The sequence below is a fragment of the Phlebotomus papatasi genome, chromosome 2 (assembly GCF_024763615.1).
Source record: "Phlebotomus papatasi isolate M1 chromosome 2, Ppap_2.1, whole genome shotgun sequence".
Lineage (NCBI taxonomy): Eukaryota > Metazoa > Arthropoda > Insecta > Diptera > Psychodidae > Phlebotomus > Phlebotomus papatasi.
Window position 1 is genome coordinate 94,354,628 of NC_077223.1, and position 23,350 is coordinate 94,377,977.

Genomic DNA, 23,350 nt, shown 5'->3' on the forward strand with positions numbered 1-23,350 from the left:
CGGCGGACGCATGGTACGGGGGGTTATACGAAGTTAAATAAATTATTATTATTATTATAAATACCAATGAACTATAATTTTTACTTTGTTGAGAAATATTATGTATAGTTATATAGTTTCTAGTCCCAAGAGGTTTTACTTTAAAAAAATTAGAAATATTAAAAATATTAAAATTCAAGCACCAACGTGAAAATTTGAAAATTCGTTATTTTTGAGCTGAAATATCTTTTTATATAGCAAATAGTTGGAGATTTGCAAAAAATATCCTAGATTCCTACATCTTTCTACTTCGTGATTAGGTACAAACATTAGAAAGAAGTAACTTCAGGTAGTCAGGAAAAATTATTTTCTCTATGGGTCACGGGTGACCCAATCGTCTTTAAAGGGTTAAACCTGTTACGCATTTTAAGACATTTCAAATGTGTCTAAGAGCCTTAACATACCTGAGGATTAACCGAGAGACGGCTTAATGTAATTGTATTCTACAGAATGGTCAAACTTCATTTCCATAATTATCCACTAAATCGTGTTTCGGCTTAAGGGCAGAATCACATTGACAGTAAAATGCTCACCGTATTACGTTAATTTACGCATTTTCATTGCAATTCTTACGCAAATTCTCGATTACCGTATTACCTTATCTCATACTCGATGGCATTAGGTGAAAATAATATAAGAAAATTGAAGAAATAAAACGAAAATACGATAAACGGTGAGCAAAGTTTTTTTTGCCCACCGTTTATCTCGTATTTACGTTTTATTTCTTCGATTTTCTTATATTCACCCAGTGTCACCGAGTATGAGATATGGTAATACAATAATCGAGAATTTGCGTAAGAATTGCAATGAAAATGCGTAAATTAACGAAATACGGTGAGGCTACAGCGAGCATTTTGTTGTCAATGTGATTCTGCCTTAAGTCGTAAGTGTGTCTAGGGCATAATCCTGAAATATTTTTAAGTCTTGTCGTTGATACTTTATCATTTCTTAGTATCAAAAATGTACTATGATGCTCAAAGTTAGTTACAAAAGCGTTGTTGACACGTCATTGAATGATTTGGAGTAGCCTCTCTAGGTCTAACCGCTTTATTACCTCAATATTACGTTATTTTTACCTGAATCAATTTTGTCAAAAATGATTAAAAATGCAACGTCTCTTCTTAAAGTCTTGCTAAGAGGACCTCAATAACTATTCTCTCTAGGTAAGTGTTTCGTCAATAAAACGTAAGTTTTTGCATTTTTGTCTATTTCGTTTGTCGATTGTCTGGTTAATCGGAAATTTAGCCATGGCCAAAACCAATTATCTAGTACAACACTCCATTTTGTATTAATCCGAGATACTGTCCCTTATTTTAAGCATTGATGCAAAATTATATTTATAAAATTTATTAGCCGCGGTAACCCAAAACTCATTCGACTATACTCGTGAATTTAGACACTGGATTACAAGTTGGGACCAAAGAGAAAACTTTTCAGTTAATCTTACCAAATCAGAATATAGATGTAGACTTTGTAGGTTTTACAATTTTTACTTTTTATATATTTATCTTTTACCGAATTAGCAATTTTCAGAACGATATATAATTCACATTTGATTACATTTTGAGCTTATATTTTTCCGACATGTCAAATCGATTCATCTTTCTACCGCCTCGCCTGGCACTACTTTCGCCCAATTTGTTCCTTAATTAAAGACTTAATACGTACTTATTAAAATTAATTTAGGATGGCTTAAAAGAGTGGATAATACTTTAATTATAGCATATAGCATTAGTATCATCTTAAATTATCTTACCAGGATAAATTTCAAAATTGTTATTATAGCATAGGATAGAATATTAAATAGGCATAATGTATTAGTACACTTCCTATATTCATTTTAAAGATAAATTTTCCCATAACATTTTGGCCATTTTGGTGAGTTTAATTTTAATTAAACTATTTCTGTAATTATTAAATCCTATGATAATAGTCTATTAAGTATCCTAGTTTTCAGTTTTCGCATATATTTGCATACAGTAATTGATGTGTAAGCTCCTTCTCTTTCTCTTTTTAAAATTCTTTTTAAAATATTTTTTAAATTTGATATGAATCCATTTTAAATACTTTAAAAGCTTTTATTATACTTCTAAAGCTATTCATGCAAACAATTGAAGAAAATGTCTATGAATTTGCATGAAAATTCTTTGAGAACCTTTCAATGTAATCAAATTGTTCGATATTCTCTCCACACTTGGCATTACATTGGAGAGAATGTTCTGCAAACATTGCTGAGTGAAATGCATTTAAGGTACAAAACAGATTACACTTTCATATGTTTGTTTTATTACTTCTCTCTCAATGCATGTGCTTTCTGACAATCTTAAACGTTCAACCACAGAGTGGTTCATTCTGTGACAAGACCCTTTGTTCTTCTCACATGGGGTTTTGATATGATTGTTTCATAATCAGAATTATGGCGATGGTAATGTTCTGGACAGATCTATGACTTAACTCTAAAGACGGATTAATGTACTTATATTCAAAATACTGATTAGACAACATTCACATCAGTTTCCCACTAAGCTGTCTTTCGGCTTAAGCACTAAGTCTATCTAGAGGGCATAACCATCAAGGTAACCATTTAATCATATCTAATAGAACTCATATTCACAAAATATTAATTTATAATATATCTGTGATCAAATTAAAGAGTGTAGCCAGTAGAGGAATTCTGTAACACTTTGGGAATACCATATGACAAATTTCATTCGAAACTCTGGAGAAATTCTTGAAAATGTGATTCTGTAACTTTGCCAATGCCATATGACAATGTCAGAAGTCCATATTTAAGATTTCTGTCAAAACAAATGACAATGAATTTTATAGAACAAATCGTCTAAGGTAACCTGTATAGTAGAATCTCAATTTGCAAAGTAATATCGACAAGCTTTGTTTTTGAAATATAATTAGTGTGATCGTAATTACTGCAGATGCAGGTGGTAAATATTCGCAAACTTCTTCGACTCTGGTGCTAATGGATGGTATTCACCTAGTCCCCGGCGAGTGGCCTTCTTTAAAGTTGAAGCCAATTTCTTACGTTCACATACAATTGCGTATGGGAATTTTTCTGCACTCGTGATCGTTATGCTGATTATTTAAAAAGTGAGAAGTTTTTCCGTATTATAAGATACCTTTCCGTGTGGAGGGATAAATATACTAAATTTTTGTTTAAATAATTTTTTTCCTTGGAGCACTGTGAGCTGAGTCCGAGATCAAAATTTAAGAATTGGCTTCAAATAGCTCCATATAAAAAGGCCAACTTGCCAGGCGCTTGGTCTTCACCGATACTATCTACCATGTCCGAACGGTGAGCGCCATCCATAGGAGCTAGAATTAAAGCAAAGCTTATGAACAGCAAGAGGTAAAGTCACCTCCGGAAAATTGGATCATCGTTTTCCATATTTTGTAAATTCAAAAATTATTTTAACCCTTTAAGGACAATTGGAATACCGGTGTCCCATAAAGAAAATAATTTTTCCTGACAACCAAAAGCTATTTTTTTCTTATGTCTGTACATAATTGTAAAGTAGAAGGTTGAAAAAATATAGAATTTTTTTGCAAGTCTCTAGCTATTTTCTATGTAGTAAATATTTAAGCTCAATAATGGCGAATTTTTAAATTCTCGAATTTTTATTTATTTTTAATACTTCCAATTTTTTTTAAGTAAAACCCTTTTGGTAATAAAAACTACAATACTCATACGTAATATTTTTCATTAAAGCCAAAAATATTTTTAATTGGTATTGTCAGAAAAATTAGGATAAAGTGGTACAAATTGGACAATGGTACAATTTGGACAGGGCTTTTTGCCTTGATAAATTCAGTACTTCATTTTTATTTGTATATTTTTAATGCTTTAGTTTTATAATTTGGTTCCTGGTGCTTAAAAACAAATTTTGTACTGTATTTATCAAGAAAAAAGCCATGTCCAACTTGTACCGGCGAATTGTCCAACTTGTAACACTAATTCCAAATTATATCACTTTACTCTACTCAAATTTTTGGGCTATTTTTGTTCCTATCGTTCATAGAAGCACAAAATACACCGAATTAGACTCTGTTGGACTTTCCAAGGATAGATGTAAGACTTATCATTGATTATGTTTCTCAGTTTAATTTTTATTGTTGATTTTCAGTCCGTAAAAAATGTTTCGTCGTTAAAGGGTTAAGTTCATGATATTTTACAAACGTTATAGATCTATTTTAAACTAAAATACCGATGAAACATTTCAAGGAAGAAGTTTTAAAGGTCCTAGAGAGCGTATTTATCAAGCGAATGGGGTCAAGTTTGAACTTGTTGGAAAGGCCTTGGAATTTCGGACAAGTCTCAACTAATTACGAATCGATAACTAATTTTTATACGAAATTCAATTGTGTTATTCCTAAGGGAATTTGAGCGACCTTTTGAGTAATTTATAAATCGGTCCAAACCGGTTGTGAATCGATAAACCGTATATGACATGTAACACGTGTGTTACGATTATTTCGCACAGCATGGGGCACTTTGCCACTCCTTTTGTAAAATTTTCTAACTAAGGGAAAAAGTAACGCCCTTTACAGACTTATGACTTAAGCCGAGAGATAACTTTGTGGGAAACGGATGGGAATGTAGTTTAATCATTATTTTGATTATAATTAAGTTAAGCTATGTCTCGATTTAAACAGTAGGTGTGTCCAGTACATAAGCTAAATTACATAAGGTAAAGTTCCCTCAAATCGACCGGTAGAGTTATTTATTCAATTTATTTATATTTGCCCTAATATTTGGCGTATGATCTAAAATTAATAGGTCAATTATTCCATAAATAAAACGAATCATTGACAATTTTATAGAAATTCACTATCAACAATTCAAAAATTGACCACCGGTCGAGTCGAGGAACCGGTCAACTCGAGGGCACTTTACCTTATATCTGGTCTTCCCTTAAACAGATTTTTATTTAAAAAAAAAAAGATGCATGCCTGGAAGGTTCCGTGTCCCCTGTAAGTTCCGTTTTTCTCGTTGGGTTCGCAATATAAATTTTGAATGAAAGAATCACAGCTGTCACAAACTAGAATACAGAATAACCTCATCACTAGTTTTTCGAAAGAGACACATACAATTTCATAAAAATTCCTTCCTGGATTTTTATGAAAAATGACAAATCGATGGCACAAACTGTTTCTACAGCAAACATGATTTTTATCATGTTATCTAGTCGAAAAGGGGGACAAGTTGACAGCAATTACAGTGTCTTTTATTTAATTCGTAAGGTGGAGTATGAGGAGATCGAAGGGGGTGGTGTTGGGTGACTTGGCTCTTTTTGAGGCGCGCTCCTCACGGAATTTTCGGCATAATAGAGCAAATTTTGTATGTCACGTGTGGTAGAGGAAGACGATGTGTGTATAGGGGGAACTGGGGCAGTAGTAATCTGGGGTAGTTGTAACCACTGTGATTTTTTTCATTAATTTTAAGACTCCAGAGGATAAAACCCATAAGCATTCATAGATACCATGGGGATGTATGTCCACAAAAGAATTGGTCAATAAAATCCTAATACTTTAAAAATAAAAATCATTTTTCCCGAAAATGTTGATATTTCAATTATTTTGGTCATTTGGATTTCCACCTGGAAATTAAAAACTGTGTAAAATAATCGAAATGTAGCAATACCAGTTCTTTCCTACATCTTTTAGAATTATATTTATGGATTTACTAGAGAAATTGAGATTCTCATTATTTCAAAAGAATTAATAATTGGTCAGAAAACAGCATTTGGGGTAGATGTAACCAGGCAATTTCAATTTCACAAAATGAGTAGGTAAAAGAGCGGGAAATTGACCTTCATGCGAAATATCTATAATTCATAGATTACGAAAGAAATTGGTGGCGCTGTGTTAAATAAAAGTCACATGATGTCAAAATATGGGGAAAATCCATTGAAAAATGTCTTTGATATGCATGCTTTTAGTTTTTTGCTATTTTAATTATTCTTTGTAAAAAGTGTCGTGATTTTTTGAAAAATATACAGTCTTTATATATCTCTTAAGTAATTAAAATAATTGAAAGTGGTGTAAAGTTAATTTGAAGGGTGGAAAAAGGGGTGTTTACATCCTCCCCAGAAAGTGGTTACTTCTACCCCAGGTATTTTGTGAAAAGAGAAAAATGCACAGTGACACAAATTTTATTTTTATGAAAAACTCAATTGTTTTCCAGCATCCGCATTACCCTCGACGAATTGCCTATACCCAAGGGTAAAACATGAGCTAAGAAATATTTTCCAAAAAGTCGCAGTGTCCTTGGAAAATCACCTCAAATTCGCATCTATCGAAAATGGTTACATGTGCCCCAGTCTCCCCTAAGTAGAAAAGTAGGGAAAATCAATAGGAATTTCTCTGTATAGCGTGAAAGTTTTCCGAGATGGATAAATTTACAAGAATTTTTTTTTTGCTTTACCATCTCTGGGAAATGGAATGGTTTACACAATCTTCGAAAGTTTATCTCACACTCTCCCACTTCCTGGGTCAAGGGGATATCCCTCGTGCTTTGGGCGTTCAGCAGAGTGATGTTGCGAAAGAGGGTTTGTGGTGTGGTGGTACTTTATTGATCCATTTATCACACTTCTGGGTTGAAGCACAAGTAGGGAAATTTATTAAGAAGCGAGATGTTTTTCGTCCACCCTGCCGCCAGTGTCTATCTCACCATGTGGTATGCCCCGCAGAGAGGGTCCCACATGCGTTTCTGCGAGAAGGCGGGCAAAAGGGCGCGAAAGAACTTGATCCCCCCATACTCCCCTTTTTTTGTTCCTGACACTCAATCAAATACCATCCCTCTACGGGAACTGACACATTTCATTTATTACTAACCACACTGTGACATTGACACTGGGTCGAAGAGTCTCCTCCGTGGTCCGGGAGGCGTCACATTCCATTGCTGACCACACTGCTGCAGAACCCTCCAACTCACTGCATCACACAGAAAACAGCTGCAGTCTCGGTGTATCGAATTTTCCCCCAATGACCCAAATTCACCGCACAAAACAACGTCCCACTCACTGAATCACTGACACAGACACAACTTTGATAGAAGATGGAGTGCAGGAAAAGAAGTCCACCCGCAATTCACTTGCACATATCGTACTAGGAGATCTCAGGTTATTGGCCACGCAAATATTCACAATTAGACAATCCTGCCAGAAGAAGCACTAATAATAAGTCTCACACGCGAATAGTCCAAGAATCTTAGGCAGGAGCACTGTCATGTGAGGCACTGGTGCTGAAGGCTCCACGTCCGAGGTTTGTGGCGTGTCGATGCTGACTGAGTCTGCAGCACAAGATGCATGCGAGGTGACTCTCGGACGGCCGGAGATGAAGTCGAGGGATGGATGCCATGGGAAGTTCCAGAGCCTTCCATGGGACATGCGCATCCCCAAAAGCACCCCTCGCAGTCGAGACAGTGGCAGCAGTGGAGACGCCCAGTATCACCAGGCGTCTCCACGGGGTGGCGATTTTGGGCATACTTAACCATATCACTGAACCAACCTTTGATATCTTAATTACAAGGGTCAATAGTGTAAAATTTATTTACGCATTTATTTATTTATTTATTCTATTTATTTTCCATAATAATGCTTTTGAGCTTGTGGTCTTGGAAGCATATATAATTTAAAAAAAAGAAAACCGTTAATAAAGTAAAACGAAATTTAGGAAGCAAGAATTTGCGGCCACCGTCGTCTAAGTATTGGTGACCAACCTCCAGAGTAAAAGAGTCGGGGTAATTAGAGTCGGAATTTAGAGATTTCCTCTTTCCTCACTGTTTCAGATTGTCAAAAAGAAAAAGAAAATCATGAAGAAGTAACAAAGTCAATTACGGGCTTCAGACCTAAGACTTAGCAATCTGGCTTAACTCCTCTAATTCCTCATCAAGCAAGATTTTTTTAAGAAATTGTTATTTAGGATTGAATATTAAGGGTAAATGATTCATTAGATTTTGAAAAATCAATAAAATTGCTTGTTATTAAAATTTTTGAGACCTTCGGGAACTGGGCTAAACCTCCAGTCTGAAGCCGGCCTATGGGCCCAAATAGACTCAGACTGATCCTCGAGAATATTTAGTCTCTAGAATTTCAACCAGCAATGGTCTATATTCCTTAATGAACCAGTTTACGGGATGATGAATCGACGGTGAATGTAGACTTGATTTATTATAGGACAGGATGTCCCTTCCGGTGATCATCGGTTTTTGAATTAAATCCAAAAATTAAAAATACAATGTACCAGAGCTTTCGACACCTATCATGTATAAAATTTTCCTAAAATTTTAAGAGAGATAATTTTGTGAGTTTCTTTGAGAGTCTTGGAAACAGATTTATCGCTGCCGGTGATTTTAACTCTAAGCACCCATTTTGGCGATCCCGTCTAATTAACCCAAAGGGCAGGGAACTTTATGAAGCAGCTAAAAATAAAAACTTGAGTTTCTTGTCTACAGTGGAACCTACATATTGGCCTACAGATCCCAAGAAGGTTCCTGATCTTCTTGATTTCTGTGTAACAAACGGTGTGGATCCAACACGCTGTGAAGTAAGGTCTTCTTTCGATCTTTCATCAGATCACAGTCCCGTCGTCCTTAAGAACTTTTCTAAGGCTAAGACTATAGCGAGGGAGCGCCCTCTTATCAACAGAACTACGAACTGGGATCTTTTTAGAGAAAAGTTGGATGACTCAATTGATGTTCCAGGAACACTCATCACACATCATGAGATTGATCAGGCAGTGGAACTTTTAACTGGGGCCATACAGGAGGCTGCGCGCTCATCTACCTCATTTGGAAATAATGAAGCCCAGAGGTACGAAGTTTCCTTGAGTGTAAAAGAAAAAATTCGCGAAAAAATAAATTTGTGTAAAAAATGGCAATCCACTAGACACCCCCAAGATAGAAGGAATTTTAACAGAGCAACCAGGGAACTTAAAAAAATGTTGGAGAATCTGAAAAATGAATCTATCGTTCACTATTGGGAAAGTCTTACACCAACTGAAGCCACTGATTACAGCCTTTGGAAGGCCACTGGAAAGCTGTCTCGACCACAAAGTATTACACCTCCTATTAAAAGAGCTGATGGAAGTTGGGCAAGATCTGACTCTGACAAAGCGAATGCCTTTGCCAACCATTTGGGTGGTGTCTTTTGTCCCTGGCCAGAAATGGAGGGGAATGATGATAGTCAGGTTCAGAGTTTTTTTTGGAATCTCCTGGTCAATTGTCCCCTCCTTTGAAAAGAATTAGTATCAAGGAGATTGTAAACATAATGTGCACTGACCTGAACCCCAAAAAGGCTCCTGGACATGATTTAATCACAGGGCGAATTTTAAAGGAGTCTTCTCCTAAAGCGTTTCGTTTTATACAAAAACTTTTTAATTCCCTGCATGTCACTGGTTACTTTCCAAAGCAGTGGAAGATTGCCTTGGTCAGATTGTTTGTTAAAGCCAGGAAGAAATCAGAAGAGATGAGCTCGTATAGACCCATAAACTTGCTCCCGATTTTGTCCAAGATCTTTGAGAGGCTCTTCATGGCGCGATCAAAGCCTATCCTTGATAAAAACAGTATGTTCCCGATCATCAATTCGGCTTCCGAGCCGGCCATGGGACTGTCGAGCAAGTTCACCGTTTGGTGGACGTTATACACACGTCCTTCGATAACAGAAGGTATTGGACTGGTGCTTTCTTGGACGTTAGTCAAGCATTTGATCGAGTTTGGCACAAAGGACTTACTTACAAGATGAAGAAGATGCTGCCCTATGGCTGCTATCTTATAATCAACTCTTTTTTGACAGATAGAAACTTCTTTGTTAAGCAAGGCTGTGAAAAATCGCAAGTACTTCCAGTACTTTGGTACTTTTAGGTGATCCACAGGGTAGCGTGCTGGGACCTTTTCTTTACCTTATCTTCACGGCTGATCTCCCACAACATCCTCCTAATACAATGGCAACCTATGCTGATGACACGGTAATTTTGTCGGTGGCTGATTCTCCATTAGAGGCTTCTCGGAATTTGCAAGCTGGCCTCCACCACATTGAATCTTGGTTACACAGATGGAAAATTAAAGCCAATGAACATAAATCAGTCCATGTAACCTTTTCTCTCAGAAAAGAGACTAGTCCACCTGTCGAGCTGAACGGCATTCAAATCCCCCAAGCCGATGAAACTAAGTATTTAGGCATCCACCTAGACAGGAAACTGACATGGAGATCTCACATTTGGACAAAAAGGAAGCAGCTAAGCCTAAAATGGAGGAATTTATATTGGCTCTTAAACAGAAAATCAAGGATGTCAGTAGAGAATAAGGTCCTTGTGTACAATTGCATAATAAAACCAGTCTGGACCTATGGGATTCAACTCTGGGGAGCTGCTGCTAAAACTAATATTGACATCCTGCAAAGGTTCCAAAACAAGGCTTTAAGGCAAATCGCAAACGCTTCCTGGTATGTAACAAATGACCAGCTTCACAAAGATCTCAAAATAGCGACGGTGCAGGAGGAGATTGTAGCGGCCAGCAAGCGATACAAGGACAGACTTCTTGGACACCCAAATAAACTCGCAGGCCAGTTGGCGGTGGATGAGGAAATAGAAAGAAGGCTACTCAGAACGAGACCTTCTGATTCTGATTTATTTCTGCTGTTGTAGTTAGCGGAATACTTTTTTTGGTTGATCCGTGAGATTAACCTCCACGTCATTCTCATTTCTCTCAACTAAAGCTTATCGTACGAAACACTCTTGTATGTGCAGATTGCTTTAATAAGACGATCATTAAAAAAATCTCAATTTGTAAATTTTAGTATGTTGGTATCTAAGGAAGATTTTTAGTGAATGACATAAGGAATATATTCTCAGAACAAACCTATCCCAGTATCTCCTTATTATTTGTGCGATTACCGAGACTTTCCTCTTTAATCCTTAAATATCTTTTAAATCCAAGGACATGTTTCTTGTGCAGGAATACTCTCCTTGAAAAAAAAAAGATCTAAAGCTCTCTGGAGATCATACACCTCATACAAAGTACAGTGACAATTGCTGGTACATTTCCCTTAATTTACCTGCTACAAATAATATGTCTAGTATATTATAAAAGAAAATTAGCGTTATTTTGGAAATAAGAACCCCCTCAAGTTTGTTCACAAACCGAATTTTCAATGACAGAATTACACCTTTATAAGCTGATCTAGGTTTATAATTGGCTTTTCCACTCTATAATTTTTCGGCCCCTATTTTGTGGGCGTAATACTTTTAATATGTCCCTATTAGAGCGCCCTTATATTTTAACGCTTTAAGATTTCATCTTCTCAATTTTCGGCCCCCATATTTTTTAGGGCTTTCTAATTTAAATGTCCTAATTTTTAAATATTCCTAATTTCTTATTCCACTATTTTTTCTTACTAATTGGTTTAGCGCCTAGGAGCTCTAATTTTATAAGTGCTTATTTTTAAAGCGCCTTTACTTTATAATACTTTAATTTTCTAGTGTCTCTAAGTTTTGGTTGCTTTACGGCGCCCCTAATTTTTACGGCGCCCGGGGCGATCGCACCCTTCGCCCCCGCCACGGTACGCCTATGGCTGAGTAGGAAAGAGATAATTTATAAAAGGTGTTTCTTCCCAGAGCTTTTGGTGCAGTAAATACTTACTCAGCTTCTTCAGTGGCCGAAGTAAATATTTTTTTATTATTTAGAACAATTTAAGAGAAAAGCATACTTACTTTTTAACGTTTCATTTTGATGAACAAAGTAGGGTTCATTAACCAGAATACTAATTTCACTTTTCTTTATTCATGAATTCACCCGAGGTGCCTTTGTTCCTGAAACTTGTAAGGCATTCTTCTTTCGGAACTAATGTGGCTTCCAAAGAGGCTTTTCTCTTTGATTAACGACAAAACCTAAATAAAAGAGACGAAGCTTAGCTGAATTAGTCCATATTGCAATAAAAGACAAAAATTCCATTTTCAACATTTATCTTTCTTCACAAGACGTACACTAGAATTTTTTTATGGCATCCATAATATAAAAGACAAGTTGCAATTTTGTTAAATTTAGCGTAGAATACCTTGTTTCTACAAATAAAATATATATTGTTGGAAAAAAAATATTACTGAATAATTAAGGTTACAAGCTAAGCTCGTGATATTTGTGTTAGTTTTTTATTCTTTATTTATCTAATAAAATTAACTAGTTAAAAAAAGTTGTCTAAAAACACTTGCAATTTTTATTTGATTTACCTAACACTAGCAACTAGAAGATGTTACTACGGCTTTTTTCTTGGAAAAAAAAGCCGTGGACTAAATGAGCTTATTCGTTATTTTGGGAGGACCTACCCCTTGCCAAATGAACATGGGGGAGGGCTCTCTGTGGATAATGATGCTGCGGAAGAACTAGATTTATTTGGACCCGGAAATATATATTTTAATTGTGCGTATTGTTGCTATCGAAGTTCTTTATCTGCTGCATCACCCAATTCTTCGTTGTTGTTGTCGTTTTGATCCCATTGTGAGTCTCCTCTGTGACTGTTTGTGTAGTCTGAGTGACTATTTCTGATAGTCTCTTCTTTTTTTCGGCCACGAGGCACCGGACGGAGGTGTTGTCTTCGACAAAATCCCCACGACGTTCATTGTCGTCGCTGTAGACTGCGGAATCTCTGAAGAAGCCATCATTTTCCAGGCAGGCTTCAACCTTTTGTTCGTAGTAGCATTCATCGTCGAGATTTGGGGAGGAAGGAGCCTCGACTACAATCTCTGGAGATTTTAGCGGATTGTTCTTGGAATCATTGACGCTGTCATTAGAAGAAGTTAATGAAAATACTGAATCTCTCTGAGTTTTAGCAGATGCCGCTGAAGAATCTTCACTTCCCTGAGATTGTGGAACAAAGAGGGTCTTAGGATCCGCATAGTCAACATGAGCTATTCTCGAACCTAGGCTCTCGCTGCCTTGTTTGTGAATGAAACTTTGGGAAGATGCAATTTCGGTCTTTTTGACGCATTTGGCGATCGAATTAGTCGAATCCATGGAATCATCGAGACGAACACTCATGAATCTCTGGAGGAAGGTAGTCCCTTTTGAAGCCCGTAAACTGCCCCTCCTTTCGAAATTATTGATCTTATCGACAGCCTCATCTTCACAACCAGCTTCTGGGACATCTTCAGGTCTTGAAAATTCTCCCTTGTTGTTGTAGTTGATATTTGAATCGCTGTTGCGCAACTGCGAAAGCTCTGATTGCTGCAAACTCTTCACCAAATACCCATCAACACTCTTGAGTTCTCCTCCGGCATAAACCAATGTCACATAGTCTGATTCCGGTCGCATCGGTTTCTTCTTCACTGAATAGTTCTGACTGACGGATCGATTGAGACCAATTGGTGATTTGTAAGGAACATGAACGTTCCTCAGGAGACTTTCATAAATGGGTTCTGGAGTCTGAATATCCTGCTCAATACTCTTCAGACGATCCAGCATCTTTTCCGCTTGAGTCTTGATAGGACCTTCGGTGGGTTTATCTGTCTTCTCAATGGACGACGTTGACGAAGAAGATGAAGGAGCTGCAGATGAAGATGATGGAGAATCAGTGACTTCAGTTGAATCTGGATTTTTGGAAAAATCTACACTCTTCTGCTTGTGCGTCTTCACTTTAAGCATTCTCTTGTATTCTTCACTATCTTTCAGAAGATCTGATATAATCTCAGCATCATTCTTGGATGAAGGATCTCTATCAATTGACCCTTCTTCCTTTGACTTGGCCCCTTCCTGACTCAAATTCTCTGTGGATTCTGTAATCCTGAGAACAGTTGATTCATCCGGATTGAGATCACAATAGAATCGACTTGTTTCTTTGGCTGCCTTCGCCTTATTTTTCTTAATGTTGACTATCCTTGTTGGCAGGGTTTTTGTCGTATAAACCTTAATCTCAACCGGTGGTGCAGTTGTTGGCTTCCTCACTCCATCCAGTGTTGAATACTTCTTGTGCCTCGTCATTTCTGTCCCATCAACTTCAGTTCCCTTTTCCGTGGGCAACTTCTCCACTGACTGACTCCTCTCTCGTCCCTTCAATGTGTCCGACAGTTGATTCTTCACCACGGCACAATTGCAACTATCCTCACGATGATCACATTTGCTCTTAGCTACCACCAATAGAGACTCCTTCGAACGTACCCTCCGTGGTGACGTCATATCCCGCGATTTGCTCCCAAAACTCTCCATTGACGTACTTGACGTCATATTCTTGCGTGCCTTCTTCGAACGATACCGCATCTCACTGCGTCTGTACTGATTTCGCCTCTCCAGATACTCTGGCGTCGCCGATTGACTCCATTTGCGTCCAACACCCTTATCTGGCGTCCGATCTGGAAAGCAACAAATCCATTAGTTCAAGTGGATCTCAAAGAATATTAATTCCGTTGTCTCTTCTCCCTCATCTCTTTTGGGTAGCCATTCGCATCAGCACAAGCATGGAAAACTCATCTGGGAAATTTATGGTGCAAATGAGTGAAATCATGCAGATGATCCATGATTCGTCCTACTCAATTCTACATGAGGTTCTTCCCCTTTTATACGGGAAGTTACTATCCCAAAATAAAAGAATTTTCATAGCACTATTCTTCTTCTGCAAGGGAAAGGAATGATGCAAGATGGGCTACAAATCATGACACTGATAAAAAAAAGCATATGAGGTTGAGGGAGTTTTTAGGGGCCGTTCAACAATCTCTGATCTGGCATAACTCAATCTGTTTTTTTTGTGACTAGAGAAAATTGAATCTTTGATAAAATGTAATCGCTTTTTCTTTGATGTTTTATGGACAAATAGAGGAATCTGTTTACCTTCCAAAAATATTATTTTTTTGTTAATAAAAAATGAATTTTATCTTTAATAAATGAAATTAATATACCTTCAGTAATACCCTTTAGACCAGGAGAATTTTGTGACATAAAATTACCTTTCCTTCTCAAAAGTAACGTAACACTCTCTTCTTTACGTGCCCATCGCACAAATTCAATTTAGACTAGCAATTTTGATTTCTTTATAAATTTCTGATCTAGATGGAGTGTCAGAGGCTTGATTAGTGGCACTGGTCATCAAATTTAGTTTTGTTACAGCTCCGTCACACTTTTTAGACCAAGAAAATTTTACCAAATCAAAATAAAGGTCTCTTTCATTCCCAAACTTTTTGCATAAGTCTATCCCATTCTTTTGCACTCTTCTTCTTCTTTTAAGCATCACACCAAATTCAATTTAGTTCAGTCTAATTTTGAGAGATAAAGGGTTCAACAAAGATATGCAAAACGTTTGAGAATGAAAAGGGTAGAGAAATTTGATTTCATGAAATTGTTTTGGTCTAATCTAAAAGATGTGCCGGAGCAGGGCAGAGCATTCTCATACATTTTCCGTACAAAATTGTATAAATAAAAATTGTATAACACCAAATGCAATCATTTTAAAACTTTTACCAAAAGAAAGAGTATCTAATGTTATGTTATTAGCACAAAATTTATAATGATTGCATGAAGATAACACTTCCTAAAACCTATATGAAAAAGATGTAAAATTCGCAATTTTTTGAATTTTTCTGACAAATTTTCTATTTGTAACACCAAGAACATTTTAAATTCAATAAAAATATATTCTCTGTATATGTGGCTACCATTTCGTGTTTTATTTATTTTTGTGGGATCTAAAGCTTGAAAATTATAAAGAATTTAAGAAAAATATACCATTTCTGAATTAAAATGCCCCATCCGTTAGTTAATCATCCTAAGTGCGGGAGTCATTATATATGTTTTCAGCTGATTTGAAAAAGCTTAGCATTTGGTGCTCGCTGGGTACTGATAAAATTTAATTTCTTGCTGACTAAATAGGCACAGCTTAGTTTGTATTTAAATAAAGTCATAGTTCCAGAAGACATTTTTTTAATTCCTTATTGTTACATAGTCAATAAATTTGTAAATTGACTCTAAATTGCAATTCTAAAAATATTGTCAATTGCTTTTTTGGATATCAAAATTGAGAAGAGTGGAATGTTGCAATGCAAATAATTAGAAATATTGCAGAAGTAGATTTGGGTATTCTGATTACAATTAGCTCGATGTCTTATCAAAGTGAAAATTTAAGAAAAAAACCATTATTCTTTATTCGAAAAATAAAGTCGGAAAAATTAAGATTCTGAATTTTCATTTGAGAGAATTTGCTAGTATTTTCAGAATTACTTTTCTGAATTTTTTTTTCTTTTTGATTTCAAGGATTTAGAACCAATCTGTGTGTGTATCTTTTTTAGCCACCTTTCCAAAGGAGCCTGTAGATTTCCACGATAAATACGAAACTCACTAAGTGAACTATCCTAAACTTATCACTTATAGTCCTTATAGTATTTAAACTTTTTTCTAAAACTCTGTTATATTATACTTTCCTATCTTTTTCTCTTCAAAAGAAATTATAAAAGATTTAAGCGGTTATGCGGATCACGAAACAAAATATTTTCTTTAAATATTTTTTCGAACATATTAAAAAATGTACTAAGTTAAAGCTCTTAAGTAAATTAAAGTACAAAATTCACACTTTCCTCAAATTATTATTCAAAAATTTTAAAAATTCAGCTCTTTGGGTCTGATTTTCGGAGAATTTTTTTTAAGAAAAAATTACTTTTCAGTACTCATGATTGCTCAGAGTATTTTCATCTAAAGTTAGAAAAAAACATTACCATTTAGGAAATAAGTTAAACTCGTATACTTGGACGAAGATTTGTTATTTCCCTGATCAGTACTTATTTTAGAACACAAAATGTAGTATAATTATTTGTTTGTAAAAAAAAATTCTCAAAAACACATCAAAATTTCAAGAATTTGCATCCAATTTCTATATAACTAAATGCAAAAATGTTTAAAAAGTTTATTTCTAGTTTACTCAAGAGGGAAATCTGAATTGCAAGATCAAAAATACAAATTTTATTTTAAGATATATTTTTTTTTAAACCGTTAAAAAAGTTCCGATTTGACTACTTTCTCTATTTTTTCTTAGTTTAACTATGACACTTATGAAAATTGTTTTTGTTTTTAGGAGATATACGAGTTGCACCTTTCCCGCCAATAAGGGTCCTTAGCGACGAAGCTATTCGATGTTAGCTACTCCTTAAGCACTTAGGCTCATCGTATTCTTCTCTTCCAAAATAAAATCGCGGAAATCATTTAATTTTTAGATTTCTTTTCAGGCCCCGTCCCCCTTAATACAAATTATAAGTTTTCGTATTTTATGAAAACTTCAGTAATTCAATATCAATTTTAAGGTATTACTGGCATAAGTTTTTTTTTAAATTCGAAGATTATAAATAATAAAAGATTTTTTATTTCAAAGTTGAGTTCAAAGACCCTTTAACCCTTTAACGACGAGACAGTTTTCGCTGACCGAAAATCACCAATAAAAATGAAACCGATAAACAAAACTTGGTTAACGTCTTACATCTAACCTTCGAAAAGCCAACAGAGTCCAATTTGGTGTATTTTTTGATTCTATGAACGATAGAGACAAAAATAGCTAAAAATTTTAAGTAATTTTTCTGACGATACCAATAACTGATAATTTTCATTCCAATGAAAAATTTTATGTTAGAGTATTGTAGGTTCTTTTTCCAAAGCGGTTTTGCTTTAAAAAAACTGGAAGTATAAAAAATAATTAAAATCAATTTTCAATATGAGAATTTAAAAATTCGTCATTTTTTAGCTTAAAAATTTACTATACATCAAGTAGCTGGAGACTTACAAAAAATATCCTAGATTCCTTCAACCTTCTACTTTACAATTATGTGCAAATATAAGAAAAATAAGTTTAGGTGGTCATGAAAAATTATTTTCTTTATGGGACACCGGTGTTCCAATCGTCCTTAAAGGGTTAAACTTTTAACCGTTTATTACTGAAAGTATTAGGGTGAGCTTGATGTATTTAGTTCATCTTTAACTTCCTAACTAGACCTAATCCTAAGCAAATTTTTGATAATAAATATCGAAGAACAGAAATTGATATGGTCGAGAGTGGTTTACAGATTTTTAGGATTATTCGCATAAATTGTAAAATTGACCAAGAAGTATCGTATTTGCAAGGTGTCGGGATCGCACTTTAATGAAACAACTTTATCCATTGACGGTCGGTGCAATACTCGTTTATTAATTGATTGAGTGCAAGGTACATCGATCATACACACACACATATATCCATATGCAACACCTCCCCCCAAAAAGGGAAAAAAAAAGATTATTTATAATTTTTTTTTGATATTTTTTTTTTATAACATTTTGTTTTTTTTTTTTTTTTATTACCCATATAATTTTAATAGACTCAAATCTTCATTTTTTTATATAATATTTCATATATATAATAATATTAGAGGTGAATAAGAGTAAAAATTTGATTTAATGAATATAGATTTGTCATAACTATTATTTTATATTATACTATTATATTATTATTTTTTTTTCAAAAAAATTTTTTTTTTAAGTTTATGTTTTTTTCTTTTATTGATTAGAATAATATAATTTTAGTAAGTTATTATGTACCATTTTTATTTTACCATTTTTTAAATTCATAATCTTTGAATTGACTCCCATTCTGTCTATTATCCTGAATGGTCCTTGGTATAGAGATTCCAATTTCTTATTATTAAAGTTTTTTAGTAAGACAAGATCATTAACTGAGAAATTAATAGGATTCTTATTTCTATCATAGTATTTTTTAGATACAATCTTGTCTTTATCTAAAGTTTTTCTGACAAAATTCCACGAATTTTGTAATTTATGCTGTAATTCAGCGGAATATAAGTCAAAATTGTAAATTGGTTGTACATTATCATTCGTTATATTTTGTGGTAGTCGAGCTTTCTTTCCGTATATCAGCTGAAATGGTGAATAATTATGAACAGTAGGCGTAGTATTATAACAAAACTCAAAATATGAGAGCCAACTGTCCCAATCATCTCCATGTTCATTGATATAGGATCTTAGATATTCATTCAATGTTTTATGATTTCGTTCGATACCTCCTAGAGTTTGATGGTGATACGGGGTGGAATTTACTTGATTTATTTGAAGCATTTCACAAACTCTATGGAATACTTCATTTAAAAATTCTGTTCCCATGTCACTTTTGATGCATTTCATAATTCCATATTTTAGTATGAAATTTTCCGTTAATGCTCTAGCGAGAGTATTGGCCTCTTTATCAGGTATTGCTACAATGCAAATAAATTTCGTCAAATCGCATTGCATTGTTAACGCGTACCTATTTCCTCGATTTGATCGAATGAATGGCCCTATAGTATCTATTGATACTATATCGAAACTACTTTGAGGAGTACTAGTTAGTACCATCGGTTCCTTAGTCAACACGCTACTTTTATTACGCTGACACGATTCACAAGATTTGATATACTCAGCGATGTCCTTTCCCATTCCTCTCCATCTATACAGCTCCTTTAATTTTTTAAGAAGTCTGTTTTGACCCACATGTCCTCCAAGAGGGCTAATATGGTTATGATTCAAAATATCTTTAATAACACTTTTATCAGTTATAAGAATAGGTGGAGTATACAGAAGAATTGATAAATGCTGCAGCTTTTTATTTGCAATTGTCTTGAAAGTTTCAACAGTGAAATGCTGAAAAATTAAGCTATTCAAAGACAACGAGAGCTCTCTGATTTTTAAATCTTTACAAGATTGATCAGCAATAAGAAGATCTTGCTCTAGTGCAAGCTCTGTGTAATTGGCTGATATTTTTACTGTATACTTAGATGTGTTATATTTCTTTAGCGCGCTTTTACCACCGTTTGTGCTTTGAGATGGATCGGAGGGTGAATTATAAAAAATTAATTCAGGACAATTCAAAATTTCAGAAAGTTTAGAAACTTCATGCACTTTGAGTTGATCAGGCTCAAGTTGATCTGAAAAATCTATACTTTCAAGAAGATTTTGAATATTTTGCTCTTTTTCTTTACGTGCCATACCACGTGTCTGTACAGGCAGAATTGTGAGAGATTTTAGTGTATCCGAATCAATTTCAATGCGACTTAACGCATCTGCATTTCCATTATCTTTTCCCGGCCTATGCATAATCGTAAAATCATATTCCTCTAAATCGAGACGCATCCTCATAAGTTTCGATGAAGGGTTTTTCATATTGAAAAGGTAAACAAGGGGCTTATGATCAGTTATAATTTTGAAACTTCTTCCAAATAAATAGGGACGAAAGTGCTTGACACCCCAGTGTATCGCAGTCAATTCTTTTTCTATTGTTGACTTATTTTTCTCTCCCTTGGTGAAAGCTTTGCTTGCATATGCAATAGGTAAATCTTCACCTATTTCACCTTGCGAGAGAATTGCTGAAGCTGCAATATCTGAAGCGTCGGTCGTGAGAAGAAAAGGCTTTGTGAAATCTGGGTATTTTAATACCCTAGGACTAGTAAGGTCTGCTTTTAAACTATCAAAAGCACTTTGACAGGTACTATCCCACAAAAATTTTGTTTTCTTTCGTAGTAAATTATTTAAAGGAGTAGCCTTTTCAGCAAAATTTTTGATAAATTTGCGATAGTAATTCGCGAAAGCTACGAATCGTCGGACATCATCGGGATTCTTTGGGACTGGGTAGTTGTGAACTACGTTAAATTTGGAAGAGTCAGGTAAAACTCCATTAGGAGTCAAACGATGTCCTAGATATACGACTTCATTTTGTAGAAATTTACATTTGTTGGGATTTAATTTTAAATTGAATTGTCGTAATCTATTGAATACCTTTATTAAATTGGAATTATGGTGGGCCAAACTGGCACCAAAAACAACAAGGTCATCAATGTAGAGAAAAGTGGACTCAGGAGATAATCCAGACATTGCTAATGACATCATTCTTTGAAAACTGTTAGGACTAATTTTTAGTCCAAAGGGAAGCCTAGTGAACTGAAAATGCCCTTGGCATGCTGAGAAGGCTGTGATTTCCCTTGAATGATCATCTGGATTTATTAATATTTGGTGGAAGCCTGCTTGGAGATCCAATATTGTAAAAAATTTGGCTCTACCAAGCTGGTCCAAAATCTCATCAATCCTGGGTAGTGGAAATTTATCAGCAATAATGCTATTGTTTACTTTTCGGTAATCCACTACTAATCTCCACTTTTTCTCATCATTTTCGGATTTCTTTGGTACGAGAAGAATTGGTGAATTGTAGGGAGATGTGGACGGTTCGATTATACCATCATGTAACATTTTTGTGACCTGTTTCTGAATTTCATCGGATTGCGCGTGAGGAATACGATAGTTTTTTACATAGACTGGTTCCGTTTGCGAACATTTTATTGATTGCTTGTAAAAATTGTTGAATGTTACTTTATCTCCTGGCAAACAGAAAATATCATTGAAATGTACACAAATCTCTTGAATTGATTCAAGGGCATATGAAGGTACATTATCAAAATTTAATTCGTTAAACAAATTAGTAATTCTTTGTTCATCTAAATTTTCAGTGCCTGATTTTGAACAAGCTACGTGGTATAATTGCAATGGTACTACCTTTGGCGAATAGTTTCGTAAAATCACATCTTTTTCGGTAGTATTTAGAAATGATACGACTGGAATGTTGTTGACAATGGAACTCGACGAGAACACTCCTGGTGCAAGTTCTTCCCCTATTATGACAGAATCTTCTGTTATAACAGCATCTACCCTTCTAACTACTTCACTTCTTGAGGGTAAAATGATTGTTCCTTCATCCACTCTGTCATAAAGTGGTATAGATAAAGTTTCTTCCTGTAAATTTAAATGCAATAAGTAACTATAGTAATCAATACTGCATTGGAAAAATTTGAGAAAATCCCTACCGAGAATTCCATCGAAAGGAATTGAAAAATTATTACTGATGAGATGAAATTTATGATGCACGTGGTAATTATTTGTTAGGTTTAGAGTTATTTCACAGGTTCCCAAAGAACTAAAATTTTCCTGACCAACTCCTGTGAAATTTATTGAATCATTTTTAATTTCTCTACGTAAATTTTGTAACTTATCGATTTTGAAAAGAGAAATATCTGCTCCGGAATCGACTAATAGCGTGCATATTGACCCAATTTGTGGAATAAAAATTTTGATAAAATTGCTTGATGCAACATTTACTGCCAAAACTGATGAGTATTTTGACGCATTGCCCCCGGCTGCTGCTGAACTGGGCCAGGGGCTACCACGTTTCCCCCTTGAGACCCATGATTGCATCCGTGTGGGCAAGACATCGCAACTCCTTGCGTTGATGCTTCTTGTGCTACGTACACACGATTTTGACCACGAAAATATCTATTTCCTCGTCCATTACGATAGTTTCTTCGATTACTATGGCTTCCTCTACTCTGATAATTATTATCTCTCTGCTGAGAATTTGTATTTCCTCGCATATTTCCACGGGAGTTTCCTCTTCCGCGATTTCCTCGACCAGATTGTCCACGTGACCCACGAGAATTTTGCTTGTGCGATCCATTAGAATTTACAAAATTTACCTGGTTTGTATTTTTGGGCAAAGATGATTCGGCTTCATGAGCAATTGAAACATTTTCTGCAAATGTTTCAGCGCGTGCCGCTAAAACAACCGTTTTTAGATCAGTTCTTAAACCATTCTTGAATGAGCTAGCAGCTACAGTATCATTAATTGCTCGAATAATACTAGAATTTTCACCGTTCTGGGCCAGAATTTGAATTTTAGATAGTTCAAATGAAAGTTTTTCAATTTTTTCCGCATATTCAGTCACTGAACTATTTCCTTGTTTTGATTGAGAGAGTTCTTGAGTGAGAGTCGCAACGGTTTTACGGCACTCAAACCGATCTGACATTGCTTTGTGTAATTCAGCATATGTCCTGATATTTTGACCAGAAATAGAATTTTTAGCCTTTCCTTTTACTTTGATATTTATGACGAAATTCATCAAAAGGACTTTACTTGCTTCAGCAAGAGTATCATTGTAATACTTAACGGCTGACAAGAAATCAAGGATTTTATCAGATTCGCCGTCAAAATCCGGAATGATATGAGAGGCTGTCTTAATATCAAATGTCGCCATCTCTGTAGTTTGTTCTTGTATTGCTTCGACTTGAATTTCTAAATTTTCTTCAATTGTATCTTGTGTTTTCTTTTGAATTTCATTAAGTATATCGAATATTTCCTTTGCAATTTTTTCTTCTTTAAATCCTTTTTCAGCAAATATTTCTAATTGATCTGGTTTTAAAAGTTTTAATAATTTATTATATGATTTTTTGAAATTTTCATGTAAATTTTCTACATATGTTCTTTTA

The 23,350-nt window shown here is 35.0% G+C and overlaps 2 protein-coding genes across 5 annotated transcripts in view; both read right to left on the reverse strand.

Moving 5' to 3' along the window:
- Positions 1 to 7,375, reverse strand: part of LOC129802482 (chondroitin sulfate N-acetylgalactosaminyltransferase 1) — a 61,615-nt gene extending 54,240 nt beyond the window's left edge. Inside the window, exon 1 of the mRNA XM_055848355.1 lies at positions 6,889 to 7,375. Within this exon, the coding sequence (XP_055704330.1) occupies positions 6,889 to 6,901 (13 nt within the window). The 5' untranslated portion in view covers positions 6,902 to 7,375. The remainder of the gene's footprint in view (positions 1 to 6,888) is intronic.
- Positions 7,376 to 11,998: 4,623 nt separating this feature from the next.
- LOC129802469 (pleckstrin homology domain-containing family G member 3) overlaps positions 11,999 to 23,350 on the reverse strand; it is a 56,173-nt gene continuing 44,821 nt past the window's right edge. For all 4 annotated transcript variants that reach the window (XM_055848332.1, XM_055848331.1, XM_055848330.1 and 1 more), the window contains one exon: positions 11,999 to 14,394. In XM_055848332.1, coding sequence (XP_055704307.1) covers positions 12,464 to 14,394 — 1,931 coding nt within the window. In that variant the 3' untranslated portion in view covers positions 11,999 to 12,463. The remainder of the gene's footprint in view (positions 14,395 to 23,350) is intronic.